We start from the raw sequence: 16,478 nt of genomic DNA, 5'->3' as shown, positions 1-16,478 counted from the left end.
CACAAAGTTGAATCATGAAAACTGAATAGTATTAAATATTTATATATCAAAATTTATGTGAAAGAAAAAAAAGTCAAGGAATAAACTAAAACATAATTTCTTTGTTTGAGCTTTGGATGCGAAGATATATAACGTGATGTTGTATATTTAAGTCTCTAAAGCATACCAAAATCAAGTTTGAAGGCAAAGTACATAGGAGTGAGGTGTAATAATACTTGAGCGGGACAAAGTATGGCATTCATCCCTCATCAAGATATAAAATAATAATTTCTTTAAAAATGTAATGAAACACAAAATAAAAGATGTAACAAACCCGATAACAAGACCAACTCAATTCAAATTCAAACAACCGACAAATCTGTTTCACTAACTCGTAATTAGAATTACAAAGGAATTTAAAAACTAAATAGAAATTGAGGAACACAAGTAGAAGAAAGGAGATTAGAAGTAGAACTCATAGAAGGGGATGAGAGGGTAGACATTTTTCTCAACAACTTGCATAACCCTCTTTTGCTCTCACTATTCTTTATTTATCAACTCAAATCCCGTACATAAACACTTAATTCGGTGTTGGCCGCTTTGTCAATACTTGTCTAGGCTCAATAACAAGATTAATTACTAAAGCTTGCATTTATCCATTGGTAAGCCAAGGTCCTATGTTTCTGGATAGATGCACACATTTTTTGAAGAGTCCTGCCCCATCCCATGGGCATACGGCCTTGCAGGCCTTTCCTTAACCTGACAATAAAATTGAAAGCTAAGAATCAAATTGTAAATTTTCTCCCACCCAATGACTGCCTCGCAAAATGAATCAGTCTCTTGGGATTTATATAGCAGAAGATTAAGAAGAAGAAAGGTACTAGTAATAATACACTTAGTATTAACAAAGTAAATACTCAATTTAGATCTCAAATGAAGCCCTCACTCATATTAAGCAATTTGATCGACAATTATCTTTATATCTAATCACTACATTCTATTTTTTAAGTCAAAAATACCTTGCTATTATTTTCTGTATATTTACGTAGGGCTAAGCTAAATCACGTATTCAACTACATGATCAAGACAGAGTGCTATATCATAAGAAAATCATTGAAAAGTCAATTCTAGCTACTAAAATAAAGAAATAACCTTACAAGTGTTTCAATATATTTCAAACAAAGGATATGTAGTGCTTTTGAATCCAGTGTAGTGTCTTACTTCCTACTTGTGATGCTACTTTTCTTTTTTACCTAGATGTTCACTTTTTAGAATCAAGTGCTTTTCTGAGCTTTTATCCTAAGGTAATTAATTCCACATAATCCAATTATATTGATTGAGTTTTGGCATGTGTTGAAGGTAAGTCGTATCATTATTCTAGATCAACTCTTTGGTTTTAGATAACTGGAATATGCATGTTTTTGCTGTCATGTTTGTCATAATTTGAGATAAGGATTTAATAATGGGAATATGAGGGTGGTTACACTTTAAGAATGCTGCAAGCTTCTCAAGATATGCTGATATTCATCTTTCTTACCACTTACACATGGAGGAAAAACTGTTTTTAGTACCAACAACCATTAGGAAAATTGGCCACATAGGTTGATTGGACATGCTATGCTTTCTTGATAAATTGAAAATTTAAAATTCAACTAAGGTGTTGCCCAATTTATCAACTAAGGTGAGTACATGCATTCCATCATCTCTCACATGCTAGCTTTGGTGTGAAATACAAAAGCATTTGAAACAACACAAAGATAGCTAATTTCTCAAACTAATACATTAATCAACTTCAACTGATCATTTAATAAATTATAAATCGACATCAATTCTGAAGGAGAAAAAAAAACAATCTCCTAAAACAGTGAATCATTAAGTGCGAAACGGATGGAAATAAGTAAGAACAACAATTAGTCTAACTTACTTCAGAGTTCCCTCATTACTTTCATTCAACAATAACTTGATCGTCAGTGACATCACAATTCAATATTCCTAAATCGTAATATTTTGTATCCAACTCTAGATAAGAGTATATTAGTTGTCACCACATGATGAAAAAATTTACAAAACATAAACCTCAAAAGCAAAATAAGAAAGAGAGAAAAATTGGCAAAACAAAATTAAGAGATACATTCTAAACACAAAATACACATATTGACGGTATTGTTCCCCTTGACCATAATCATGGCTAACGATGACGATGGTAGATGGAGAAGGATTTATAGGTTGATGGAAGTCGGGTAAAGAGTTAAGAGGAGGTAGAAGGGAAGGATTTAAGCCACGTATGGCAAATGATAGTGTTAATTAGTCTGATCAGATACTAATAACTCTTTAATCATTTTAAGTTTGTCAACAAGTCCATATCATAATGATCCAATTGTTAATAGAGGACAAATCGAGGCCATTTCGCCTAGTTCTAAAGAAAAGTAGATCAATTTTGCAATATAAAAGAAAATCATGTTCATTAAAGTAAAAGAAAAATGTGGACAAACCTTCATCATCTAATGCCAAAGACTTTTCCTCGTGCCACTGTTCTTGAGGCAAAAGCTCAACTGCCACTATATCATCATCAAAAGTCATATTCATGTCTGTATACCCGTATATAATTATTTCATCGCCAATGCTTCAAATGGATTAAAACAGTTATCACGAAGTTTTCTCTGATGAAGAAATCCCCGAAGCAAGCTAGAAGTAAAATCTGACATGGAATTATGCTATAGAAAACATGAACAACAAGTGTAATTTAAGAGGTCATAGCCTTTAAAACAGAACCCAAATAGATCTCCTAAAAAACTGTATCAAGCAATTAAATATACCTCAATATAAATGACAATTTGCTTTGAAGTCCTCAAATCCTCAACATTATCCATATTAACATCTTCCGAAAGAGGCTGTATTATTAGGTCAAGTAATGATTTTACAAAACACACAACTGAGATCAATGGAAGTAAATTCATTAAGATTGCTGATTTTTTTAACTAAGTAGGAACTAAAGAAAATAACTTTATACACAATACGACTAAAGAGAACTTTTATGAACATTAACAGAACCTGGTAGACGGTGGTCAAATTAATACACCATAGTATCATAATATTATCATTAAACAACAGGAAGATAAAATTATCAGTCTCTGCCGAAATTACCTCTTCAGTCTCCTCCTTCTCTCTGTAGTAATTTATTTACAATTCATATTACCTGTAGGTGAGTAATGCATTTGTAAACTTGCACTTTATGTCGATAAAAAAATCGGTAAAAGCTTTATTTGAAGTTATTCATTTACATCGTATGAGAAATGGATCAGTAACTTTAAAGACACATTTTTCTCCGTACGAATATTCCTGAAGTGCCTTAACCTTTTAAAACTCCTAATTAAAGAAGAGAAAATGATTTTGAAACAAAGCGCATGCAGGATAATGAGCTCAAATATCAAACCATAAAAGAAACTAAGCACTACCAATTTTCGTTGTAACTAAGCATACAGAACAAAGAAGTCCCTAGTTTACCTATTACACTCCAAAGCATTCGTCTCTCCACCTCGAGTAAATTCGACTTCCAAAATTTTGTAAGGTCCAAATTATATGGCTATTATATTACAACTCAATAAAGCACAAATACCGGCAATTTTTTCCTAAAGTACATAGATCTATAAAGCAGAGCATGAATATGAAAATTGAAGCACAAGTACCATTTTCCATTACAACTAAGTGTGTAGAATACAACCGTCCAGAATTTATCTCTTAAACAAGAATATTAGATAACATAGACATTGATATTCCACAAGGCAAAGTACATTGAGATGAAAATAATGCCATAGTATCAAAGTAAAGGAAGCTATTTACCAAAATTAAATTAAAGAAGATAACACATCATTTAAAGAAAAAATGAAATCACCAAATCATTTTAAAAATTAATGTCTCTGCAAAACATTCTGATTAGAAAACTTCGAAATTCTCTTTTTTGGGATAAAGAGATATGGAACTTTTTTTTTGAAGAAGAAGAAGAACAACTATTATTTATTTATTTATTATTATTTTTTTTGATAATGAAGAACAAATATTGTTGCTTCCTAAAATAGTGCAAAGAGGTGAATAAGCAGCAAACACTTACCAGTTATTTGAAATTCCCTTGGTCCTACAAAGAGACTCGTACTGATATAGAATGAAGAATGGTACAATGATGAAGAAGATGGATGTTTCTAGACCTAGCTAGAATTGTAATGGTAATGAGTAAAGTCAAAATATCATTAGCTATGAAATTACCTTTATGCCCATAATTGTCCATACTTGCTTTTCAAAATATCTTGCCCAATGTTAGTAGTAAAATTATTATTATGCCCTAGGTCATCCATGTGATATCTCTTCTATATAGTAGTAATATGTTTGTAGTAATGCTTGAAACTAAAATTTAAAAAAAAATTGTAACTAACTTTTTTTAAAAAACATTTTTCACTATTAGTTCTTATTTTTTATAAAATACAAAAGAGGTTAAAGAGGATAAGACAATATATTTTAAAAAATTATACTTTTTATTATAAATAATCAATTTTTCATAAAATTTAACACATAAGTTATTCTTGACAAAAATTTAGGAGCCTAAGGCAAAGGCCTTATCTTCAATAGCGTAGAGCTGGCCCTGGAAGTAGGGAATAACATGTAAAACGTAAGAAAAATGGCTCACTATCAGTCCTGCTCACTATCCAAGTGTCAAAAAAAGAATGGAGACTCACATTGTTAGTTGTGCCTCTACCGTTGTAATTTTTTTCTAAAAGACCCAAGAAGAGGCCGAGTCTACTACTATTGATATCACGAACAACAACAATAAGGATGAGGTCGCGAACAAGGAAGGACTCAAAGATGAAGCAAAATAATTCCTTTTTGTGCTTGAAATTTCCACCAGTATTTGTGTCAGAAAAACTAGATTCAGACAAAGGAGGGACTCTTTAGTTAGGTCTCGAAATCCACGTTAATTCTACTTCAAATGTATGTAATAATTATAACCCAATTATATCCCCCCCAAACACTACTAGCAGGCGTCCAACATTGCCTCTCTCGTGTACTGATGCATATTAATTATTAATAGAAGTATTGAGTCGAGTTGGGTCTAGCGTTGGGATCATATTTCAATTTGAATGTTGGGTCCCCAGAAAGGATATGTCGTGTTTGGTCTTAGGATCGTGTCCTTATTCGGGGCATGATCAGGGTCGGTTTTCAGTTAAATTATAGAGTCTTTTGTCGTGTGTAGCAATCGGGTGCTAGACCGGGTGTCGTGGTCAGGTGCCAGATCAGTTATCAAAGTTGATAAATTGGGTTAGAAAGTATTTTCTAAAAAGTATGTTCTAATCTATAACCAAAAATAAAAGATATTTTCTAAAAAATATTTTTATTCACCAATCATACACTAGAATGTATTTTTTTGGAAATAGTTCTCACTCACCAACCAAATATGAAAAAGTAAAAAATCAACTTATTTTAGAAGAAAACAACTGCCTTCATACCAAACACACCCTAAATTCCTTGCATTACTAACACCTTGAATTTCATGATATTAGTGATACACACCTTAATACACAATAGAGTCTATAACTAATGCATAGGTTCAAAGCAGGGGGCGAACCAGCTCTACGAGTGGGGGTGCCACGGCACCCACGGGCCTCGATTAAAACTTTGTATATATATATATATATGTGTGTGTATAAATATTAGAAGTCGTATATATAGTATTCCTGCCACCGAATGAACCATACGATGAATGGCGCAGTTGGCAAAGGGTAGATCTTTCCAACAGGGCGTTGAGGATCCAAATCTCCATGACAACACTATATATTTTTTTATCCTGAGGGGCTTCAACTTCCTTTGTTTTTTCTTGTTCTTTTTTTTTTGTCTTTGTTTTAGTCTCTCTCTGCCCTCAATTAGTTCCTTTATTTGCTACTTCTTACTTATTTACTTATCTTTAATTGATATAAATGTTGCGTGATATTCTATATTAATTATAGATTAATATTAAATTTTCAGCGTCATATAGGATATTAATAAAAAATATTTAAATAGCCTTTTTAAAAAAATAAAAAATAAATTTAAATGATGGATATAATCATGTTAAACCTTTTGAATGTAAAGGTTTTTTAAATCTTTAACCTCACACTAAGTGGAGACAATTGGATTGAAACTATAATTTTTATTTTTTTCTCAACTATATCATATTAGATGATGTACACAAATTTGAATTTTAAGGTCAAAATCTCTTGTTTTCTCAAAGTTATAGAGAATAAGGTCTCTTATTCCTAAACAAACATAAAAAAAAACACTATATAGGTGTATATCTTTAATATTAGAATATTTAAAAGAAAAAAGAAACAGACTAAAGATGTATATTTGATCAATATATTTATAAATATCGAAAAATTAAATAACCTGAATCATAACTTAAAATGAAGAATCGACCTGTTTACCATTTAGATGATATGAAACCCCTAACTTTCGAGTCCTAAATCCGCCTTTGGTTGAAAGAGACCAAACAAGGTACTATTAATAGACAAAGTTAATATTACAGTATTACTCTTAATAAAATCTACCAAACGACCTCTAAGGATTCATTTGATACAAAAAAATAAGAGACTAGTAATTCCAAAAATAATTTTAAGATAAATTTATTTCATGTTCGATAGAAATAAATGACAAAATAACTTTAATAAAAGAATTTAATTTGATTTTTAGGTCCATTGGTGGACTCGATTTTATTAGTAATCATGAGCCAAAAAATAGCCTTTTCCAAAAGAGTATTCCAAAAGTTTGTATTAATGAAATTAATTTTTTACATTAAAAATAGAATAATAATGTCAAAAGTAATTAATTCCAACTAAATGAGGTGTTAAAAGTGGACCCTAACTAACTCCTCTCCGTGTTGTACCAGATTTCATGAACTGAATAAAGTTATCGTTTTCATGTGCCCAAGTGGACCCACCTTTCCCTATCTTCCTAAATGATTAGAGTATCAGTGGACCCCAAAACTCCACGAGATCACCGCTCCTTCAAACAAAAGTGATAACTCTTTTCTTTCTATACATCTAATATTAATAATGTCCCATTTTACATTTCATTCATTTTTATATATTGTTGATTTATAATATTTAAAAAATTATAAAACTGTATTAAACATTTACACTAAATCAAAGCAATATTTTTATTAAGTGTTTTAATGAAGTAAAACTAATTATAAATTTAAATATCTGAAATGTATATATTGATTTGGTGTATATATTTGATGTGATAGTTGTTTTTTCATACAATGCATAAATTATCACATTTTTCCTTTTTTTAATCCTTTTAAGTTATTAGCTTTGAAAATATATATTTGACCAACTTAGAAAAATTAAATAAATAATTTATATTCTAATTTCAAAATAAATTAATTCATATTCATTGATGAAAAATTTGAATTTCAAAAAAATTGAATAAGAATAAAAGGACAAAATTATTTTATTTCTTAATATAAATATAAATTAAAAAAACAAGATATAAAATAGAACGAAAAAGTAATAAGTTACGAGCGAATTTATATAATGGTATTATCTTATATCGATATTGGTCATGCAAAAATTAGTGACATATTTATCAGTTGTTCATGTTTGGGTTAAAAAAGACATATTTTAAATAACACGTACCAAAATAGATATTTCGTCCACAAATAAGTGAGTTATCCCAAACAGCGTTGAATACAACATAAATATTTTATGATAGTTCGCTCATAAATATGTAAATTATAATTTTTATTTTTAACTTTTTACGTGAAGAATATCTTTTTTTCAATAATAAATATATATTTTTATTCACTTCATATTTTTTCCTTCATCTTTTATCCTCTTTACTAATATTATATTTTGATCTTTGAAAATCGTTAGTCATATTTCAACAATTAAGAAAGTTTGTATATTCAATTGAATGGGAGGTACATAAATGTAAATAGTGTTTGTATAAGATAAAAATATCAATGACTTCAAGTAATCCTAGTCGTAAGTTTTGAATTTGCGTAATATTTTGAAATGGAATAGACATAATTAGCATTATTCGGTATAATTCACACATTTGTTGATGAAATGTCCGTTTTGATCGGTGCTTCAAGGGAGGATTCCTTTTTTTGGTATGAGATATTCAAAAAGTGTCTGTTTTGATGTCAAACTCTTAATTACTCTATATATGTATTAGTTGTGTAAATTTTTAAATTATTAACTAAACATTATATTTATTTTATATAAAAATAATTTATTTTTATCTATCTACTTATTAAATAGCACATAAATATTAATTTATTTCTCAATCAACTAACAAACTATCGTAATATAAGAATAATTATAATTCTAAAGTTGGAATATATTGAAGGCATGAAAATAAAACTATATGATTTTAAAATTGAATAAAAGAAATAAATAAATATTTTAATTTTTTATAATATCATATTAAAAGGAGTAACAAGTAGAAATGGACGGAGATAGAAAATTTTAACGAAGGTAACATGGGTTGGAGTTGGAAAGGAGTATAATTTACTACTTCATTACTTAAATCCACCGCTAAAACCTCCTCATCATATTCCTACATTGGGGCTCTACTGTCTGAATCTCCCGCAGATATCGCCTCAAAATGCAAGATCCGTCGAATCCAAACTCCAAGCAGCTCAATCAGACGCCACCATTTTCCGCTACATTCAGGCCATCGCACCACCGCAGAGCTCACTCCGAGGTGAACTTCCGGCTGCCTGAGGATCTAGATCTGGTATCTGACCCATTCGATGCGTCTGCCGGAAGTTTTGAGGAGATCGGATCCGAGGATGATTTCTTCTCCACTTACATGGACATTGAAAAACTAGGCTCTGGATCCAACCCTACAGATGTTCCAGGGTTCAACAATGCCGGCGCTGGAAGTAGTGGACTGGTAGCTGACTGTGGTGATGGAGAAAGGAATTTCACCAGGCCTCGACACAGGCATAGCAATTCAGTGGATAGTTCCAGCTTGTTATTAAGTGAGAGTATTGAAGCTAAGAAAGCTATGGCTCCTGATAAGCTTGCTGAACTTTGGACCATTGATCCAAAACGCGCCAAAAGGTAGAATACTTCTACAGCTTTGACTCTTCAATTAGTTCAAATCGTTGAATTGTGAACGGTGATTTGGTGCTGAGGCGTTCCAAATACTTAAAACGTCTAATAGAATACACGTATTGAAGAAAATTCAGAGTTAAGGGAACTCTTGAAGTAGATCTACTTGACTCTATATCATGATTTAGTCCTCCATTCATTCTTTTCCTTTAAAAATGATTTACATTCAAAACAGCGTTTAACTAATCACAATATGCTTCTCTTTTTTGGAGATCCGAACATTTCTTACCTTTTAAAATTGATCTGCATTCCTTTGGTGTCAATGCACTAGTTGTTTGCTGTATAGTCATGTGAACTTGGAATATATATGAATTCATGGTATACAACATTAGAGACTATGTCAAATTGAGATGGAGACCTAGTGATTTAAAAGGAAAACTGCATTTCTGTAGAAGCGAATTCAAGACAAGTGCTAAAGCAAACTAACAGTAGGATGTCAAAGATCTATATGTGAAAGTCCTCATGCCAAGAAATGGTGTGTTGAAGCAGCAAAATGCTTTGTTAGATCTGTGGCGTTTTCATTCCAAAGTTCCTAATGCGTGTTGACATGAAAATTTTCCAGAACAGAGGTCAAAACAGTTATTTTAATTTTTAATCAGAAATTGAGTGTTGATCGTTTCTCATTTTTTTCCTACAACCAGTGTGCATGCTATATATTTTATTAAGGTTTTGTTTAGGAACTTGAACTATTAGATCGGATTTGGTTTGAACCATCTCATGAAAAGAGATTCTTCTTGTTTAGAGGTAGTTCTTACTTTGTACTATATTTGAGTTTGATCCATCTCAATTCTCATCAAAAGAGATTCTTCTGTCTCGTTCCGAAGTAGTTCTCTTCTTACTTTGTAGTGTATTTGGGTTAAACTGAAATGGAGCTTAAGCTTTACTTAATAGAGTTTAGTGAAAAATGTAGTCTAATAGTTAATTTTAGTCATGTACTGTCTGTAAGAAGATTAGTACGTCCTAATGAAGTCAATGTGATTGTTCTTCTGGACTAGACAAGCAATTGGTTAGGTCTACAACTGGATTGAGTCTCTTTTGAGGTAACCTGCATATGGGTATTTCTGAACTTGAGTAGCTTCCACGAATCCTGATTTGTGAGTTTTTTAACACTAATGAAGTATCTTCTTGATGCTCTAGCTATACAATCTTACTTCATCAAAAAATGAATAACACTACTGAAGTATGAGATCATTGTTGTTTAGTCCATGAAAAATGTCAATGTTCTTGTAAAATTAACATAGTTTTAGCAACTAGTGAGCTTCGTTTGTCCCTTGTGATGTTTACACTTGGGATACATTCTTTTGTTGAAGTACTGCAAATTTAAGTGAACTGATGCTGTGTTCAAGTTCATTGTTTGATGAAGTGCTGTGTTCAAGTTCATCTTTTGATGAAGTGTCGTGTTCAAGTTCATTTTTTATTAAGTGTCGTGTTCAAGTTCATTTTTTATGAAGTGTCGTGTTCAAGTTCATTTTTTGATGAGGTGCAGTGTTCAAGTTCATTTTTTAATGAAGTGCCGTCTTCAAGTTCATTCAATTCATTCCCTATAATATTTGGCTTGTAAGATGGTCATCTAGTAGGACCAAGAAATTAAAGTTCAAAAGGAAGATTCCCTTGGCTCAAATCAGGGACATTTATTAGGAGAGCATGCTATTCCATGCCGAAATTTACTCGACTGCTCTAGTTTTGCATTCAACGCAATTTTGTTGTGATCCGAAAGTTTGGTTTGCTCATTTAGTATCACATTATTATTCCTCACCATAGCTTAAAGCCTGAATAGCTTACACCTGAGGCAAAACAATAGTCTTGGACATGTGATAATCCTCTGTTGTAGATTACACAGTTGGCAGTTATGATTTTGGAAACCGTAGAAATGACAACATTACATGGCATTTTGTCTGCTTTCTTGAAAAGCTCTCTAATCTCAGGATATTCTAGTGCTGAGCTTTATGATCTCTAATGAATTTGGGTAGCTGCTCGGAAAAGATCATTTTACTTTTTCGTTCTTTTAGTAAGAAAAAGGAGTTCATGTGTTAAAGGAGGTCATGTGTTAACTTGAGCTATTAATGGAAAAGAAAGAAGGCAAGTGACAAATTTCTCGTGTTAGTTCCAGTTAGCCAAGTGTAAAATACATGTAGATTTTACTTCCAAATATAAAAGTACGAAAGCTGCTTCATGGTATTACTTCCTCCGTCCGGTATTGTTTGTCATGATTTCTATTTTTAGAGTCTAACTATAGAAACTTAGATTAACATTTTAAGATATATTTTTTCATCATATTAATATGCAAAAAATTGCAATTTATAGTACTTTTCATATAATTTTAGAATATTTAATTTTTTTGTTTAAAATATCGAATTAATGTGATCTAATTCAACTTTGAAAATTAATCTAATTGACTTTCAAAAAGCGCCACATGACAAACAATACCAGACGGAGGGAGTAATACTGTAGCCTCTTTGCATATTTCACTGGATAATGACATATTGTAAACACACTGTTTGACATTGGTAATGCCCTGAGAATGTGTCAGACTAGTTTCATGGTAGTAAGTTACAGAAGTTATCCTGGAAATTACCATCAACAAGTGATTTGTAGACAACTTCTCACTGTGAGAAATTAAGGTTAAGAAACTTCATTTTTGATAAAAGGTTAAAAGGGAAAAGGGCCAAATATATTCCTGAACTATTCAAAATTGATCAGTTTACCCTCTGTTATGTTTTTGGCTCAAAAATGCTCTCACTGTTACCTTTTTTGCTCAAAAATTCCCTCTAGCTAGCAAATAGCTCAGAAATACCCTTCTTTCTAACAGTTATTCTAAAACTAAGAAAAATGGGTCAATGTTCTTTTAATTTATTTATTTATTGGGGGTGGGTGGTTGGATGTGTTAGACCCATAATAACATAGACAAAAATTTAAACACTTCCTATTTTAATGAATAAAAACGATCTCATATCACTTTTTTTTCTTCTGGTTCCGTTTACAATAGGTGTGAGTTTTTATTTTTAAACATGATATCACGTACCTTTTCTGACATAACTATTTAAAATTTATTTTCTCTACATTAATACTACTGAATTTATTTTACTAACTCTATGAATTATATGGTAAACAAAATGAAATTCAATTATACCTTGATACGTGTATTACTAATCATAACTTCAAGTCATCCCAAGTTCCAGTTGAGGGAATTATAATAGTTTTGACAGGAGAAGTAGAATAAATATTTAGTTGAAAAATTAATGCAAGTAGTTAAACTTTATATGAAATTGGCATTATATATAATTGTCATTATTAAGCTTATAATCTACAATATAAGTTTTTGCTCAAGTCTTCAGAATTAAGAGCACTTTGTCCCAAACTTTAGATGGAGGGAAAAAACTATCTTATTTTGCATAGTTGAAGGGCTAAATTGGATCATTTTTTTCTTGTTTGAAGCAACCATTAGGAAAAAAAAGAAGGTATTTTTTTGACAAATTGAGAAAGAAATGTATTTTTGAACTATTTTGCTAGTTGGAGAGAATTTTTGAATAAAAATTGTAGGTAAAACTTACCCATTTTGATTAGTTAAGAGGTATATTTGACCCTTTTCCCAAAAGTTAATATCCCGTAGCAAATCGTCATGCCTCCTATTCAAGAACTGGTGCTGATTATGAAATTGAAGTAGCTTATTTTGTCGGGCAATTTGTGCGCTACTATTTTGGAAAATAATTTTGAAGAAAACTATGTAGTTTGTTGGAACTACTAAAATGCCTCGTCTAAAGAAGCAGACATTTCCAAAAGGAAAATATGTCTCTATTTTACTGCAAGCCGTTCCAGCACTCTGATGCATCTAAGCATGCACCACTTAACTCAAAATTAATGTCATTCTACTACTGAGTTTGATGCACATACAACACCACGTTATGTTGCTGATTTTGAGAACATTGTACAGGATTTTGGCAAATCGGCAGTCTGCTTCTCGCTCGAAAGAGAGAAAGGCCCGTTACATTACTGAACTTGAGAGAAAGGTTCAGACCCTTCAAACAGAAGCAACCACTCTTTCTGCTCAATTAACCCTTTTCCAGGTACTTCTTCCTTTTCGATAATTTGCAATTTGTTATAAAAGTCATATGTTCATAGATCATGTTCTACTTCGTTAACAATGGGATTATTGGTCTGTACACCATACCATATCCGCCATCTGCATAAAAAAACCTTGATCAATGAATTTGACGATGAGAAATTGCCATCGTCCATTATGTCTGAAAATTAGCCTTTTCTACACATAAGAACTAACTTCCTGCATTTAAATGATATTACCTTTTCTCAGTTACATGTGTAACAAAATAAGAGTCCCTTCCTCTGAATCAAGTATTCAATGCAATGGCAAGAATTCTCAAGTGTATTATGCTAATATATTCAATAAACTGAATCTCATTGTGGGGAGGGGGCATATACTAAGGGGGAAAAAGGTACATGCCTCAAAAAGTAACAGAAGATGTTTCGAGATGTTGGTTAGCGAATTTCCTTTATCTCCCTCGCAATAATCGATACTTCACATCTGATAGTTCTTTCCTTCTGCAGCGGGATACAACCCAGTTTACTAATGAAAATACAGAGCTCAAGCTCCGTTTGCAAGCTATGGCACAACAAGCTCAGTTACGTGATGGTATGATTTATCTTGTCCATTGCCTTCCAGAATTTTATGTTTCTCGATCATTTTAACATCATCTTGAAACTTCTTCCACCTATTGGTCGACAAGATAGATAGCGACACTGAGTCTACCGTTACTTTTCTAATTAAAAATAGAAAGTCATAATGCTTTCTCTATCCCTGCTATTGAGATGATGACAATTTCAGATTATGTTGAGTTTCATTTCTCATGAGAACAGTTATTAATGCTGTATATCTTTGTTATGGTGTTTGTACGATGCAGCTCTGAATGAAGCCCTGAAGCAGGAAGTGGAAAGACTTAAAATGGCCACAGGGGAAATGTCATCATCAGATGCATACAATTTGGGGATGCAGCACATTCCATATAATCAATCAGCATTCTTTTCGCATCAGCCACAATCAGGGGCTAGCGAATCCCAGAACATACAGATGCAGCAATTTCATTCCCTCCAGGATAGCTTGTTGACTCCTCATCGCCGTTTACTTGCAGGGCACGGACAGGGTCTCCCAGACACAATGCAACAGGATCCCCTAGGTCGTTTTCAAGGTCTGGATATTGGTGGCAGGGGTCTGCATCTTGTGAAAACTGAAACACCTTCAATTTCTGCCAGTGAGAGCAGCAGTACATTGTGATTGACTTGTGCAATCGGCCTTATTTATTGGAATTGTTCATAGACTGACACGTGTTTAACATCCAAAAACATGATATTCAATTTTATTTTTTTTATTTTTTTCATTTGACTTCAGACTTAGGTTTGAGTAGCGGTTCCAGATGTTGTGATGTGTTGTTATTTTTTAGTTTGGTCAAAGTCTGAATCATTTCTTGTGATTTATTGGTGTAACTTTAAAGAAAGGTTGTTACCACTGCGTATTAAATGGTTTCACTGTCCTTAGTGTCTTTGAGTCTTTAAGGTGGCATTAGCTGAAAACTTCTTATTAGTTTTTCAACAAATTATATTTTTTTTCTGCTTTGGGAATATTGTTTTATGCAGAACCAATGATCTTATGATTGATTGTCCCCTCAACTTTCAGGGTAACTGTTGTATGCCTACTGATACTATTCTGTTATAACTCCCCACTTCTTAAGGCAGAAAATGGACAAGTTTTTGGAGGTCATAATGTATGAGTTGGAGTAGAGCTAAAATGGATAATGCAGGGTTCCCTGTTCACTAACTAGGTACAACTTTTGTGGCTAATTTTGAATTTTTAACGGGCGTTTTATCTAATCCCCTAGGTTATAGAAAGTTGACCTTGTTTCTTTTAACTCCAGTGAAAAAAAAAAGAAACTGTAGCAAGTACTATTCAATTGAGGAAATTAAAAAAAAAAAGGGCCGGGCAGGGCACTGAATTAGAATATTGATATTTCACTTAGAAAGTTACTCATCAATTTAAATGATATTTTTTGTTTGGAAGTAGAAAATATGAATGATTATTCCTTTTTTAATCCATCTTGTAAGGTAAGCAGAAAGGCAGATGTTGAAAAGAGTAGAATGAGTTGCCTGTCATACGTATGGCCGAAATTGGCTGAGAACCCAAGAAAAAAGCAGCTACTTGATTTCTGGGTGAAATGCATGAGATATAATAGAAAGTTTTCATCATAAATAAGTGAAAACAAAAAACTAACTATATGAGTGCCAAACCACAGAAATGCACATGGCAGACGTCTGATATATATCGCTATTAGTTGGTTCTTCGCTTTATAGATCAATAAGATTTCTTTGAGCTATATATATCATTTTATGATGTTGATTCCAATGCTAAGATTCAGTCCTATAGTCAGACATTCTACTAACTTCTTCTCACCTTACATACATATATATATATATATATATGATCGATCGGTATAGTCATTTCAAATTCCTTATCATGACTTTTACTCTAATCTCTCACAACTTTTATGGATTTCATGAATAGAATTATACCTCAATGTCATCGACAATATTCTAATTAATTAAGAGGTACTTCAGACTCTCAAGGAAATCCTTTACTCATCGTTCCAATATCAAGTGCTAGGGTGAAAAATCATTGAGATTTTGGATTGTCATGTTCGCAAGTTAAATAAAGAATTAAAGAGGTAGTCTTAATTAAAATCTTATGAAGGAATCAATTAGTATACTTAAGTTTTGCCTATTACATATTTAGCTCCAATTTCTGCTTCAACTTCACTATTATTAAATATTAAAGAGATAAATGTCAAAAACATATCTAAATTATTCACTTTTTTTTAGTTTCATACCTAAACTATTGAAAGTGTGAGTTTCATACCTAAACAATCACTTTTTAGTTTGAGTAACACACCTCAGTGGTGTGTGTAGTGCACTCTCTCTTTTATATGAAAAAACTTTGACACATGACATTCCACATAGATAAAATATAAAAAACTTTGACACATGACATTCCACATAGATAAAATATTTTATCCAGATAAAAATTAAATAATAAAAAATTAATATTAATAAAAATTTAAAGATTACTATCCATATAAAGAATATAATTATTTTCTTATCTCACTCCACCACCTCCTCCACGTATCCCCCCTCCCCCGCGATGACCCATCCTTTTTTTATAAAAAATCATTTATAAAATATTTTTAAAAATTTCATATTTCATCCCCCCCCCCCCCCCNNCCCCCCGCGATAGAAATTGATATTATTTTATTTAAAAAAATCTACCCATCCTATATAATTTTTCGCTCTGAA

At 31.9% G+C, this 16,478-nt stretch overlaps 1 protein-coding gene and 1 long non-coding RNA gene across 2 annotated transcripts; one reads left to right on the top strand and one right to left on the bottom strand.

The window, feature by feature from the left end:
- Positions 1-296: 296 nt before the first annotated feature.
- On the bottom strand, positions 297-4,224 carry LOC107021146. Its single transcript, XR_001456994.2, has 5 exons — positions 4,088-4,224; positions 3,124-3,175; positions 2,796-2,870; positions 2,472-2,693; positions 297-738 (listed from the first exon to the last, which is right to left on the bottom strand). It is a non-coding gene; the product is annotated as an uncharacterized LOC107021146 (long non-coding RNA).
- Positions 4,225-8,455: 4,231 nt separating this feature from the next.
- Positions 8,456-14,690, top strand: LOC107023871 (transcription factor RF2b). Its single transcript, XM_015224690.2, has 4 exons — positions 8,456-9,074; positions 13,057-13,189; positions 13,689-13,773; positions 14,042-14,690. The coding sequence occupies exons 1-4, from the start codon at positions 8,614-8,616 to the stop codon at positions 14,410-14,412; spliced, it is 1,050 nt and encodes a 349-aa protein (XP_015080176.1). The 5' UTR covers positions 8,456-8,613; the 3' UTR covers positions 14,413-14,690.
- The last annotated feature ends 1,788 nt before the right edge of the window (positions 14,691-16,478 follow it).

Source organism: Solanum pennellii, chromosome 6 (genome assembly GCF_001406875.1).
Source record: "Solanum pennellii chromosome 6, SPENNV200".
NCBI classification, from domain to species: Eukaryota; Viridiplantae; Streptophyta; class Magnoliopsida; order Solanales; family Solanaceae; genus Solanum; species Solanum pennellii.
This window is presented reverse-complemented; position numbering and strand designations above follow the sequence as displayed.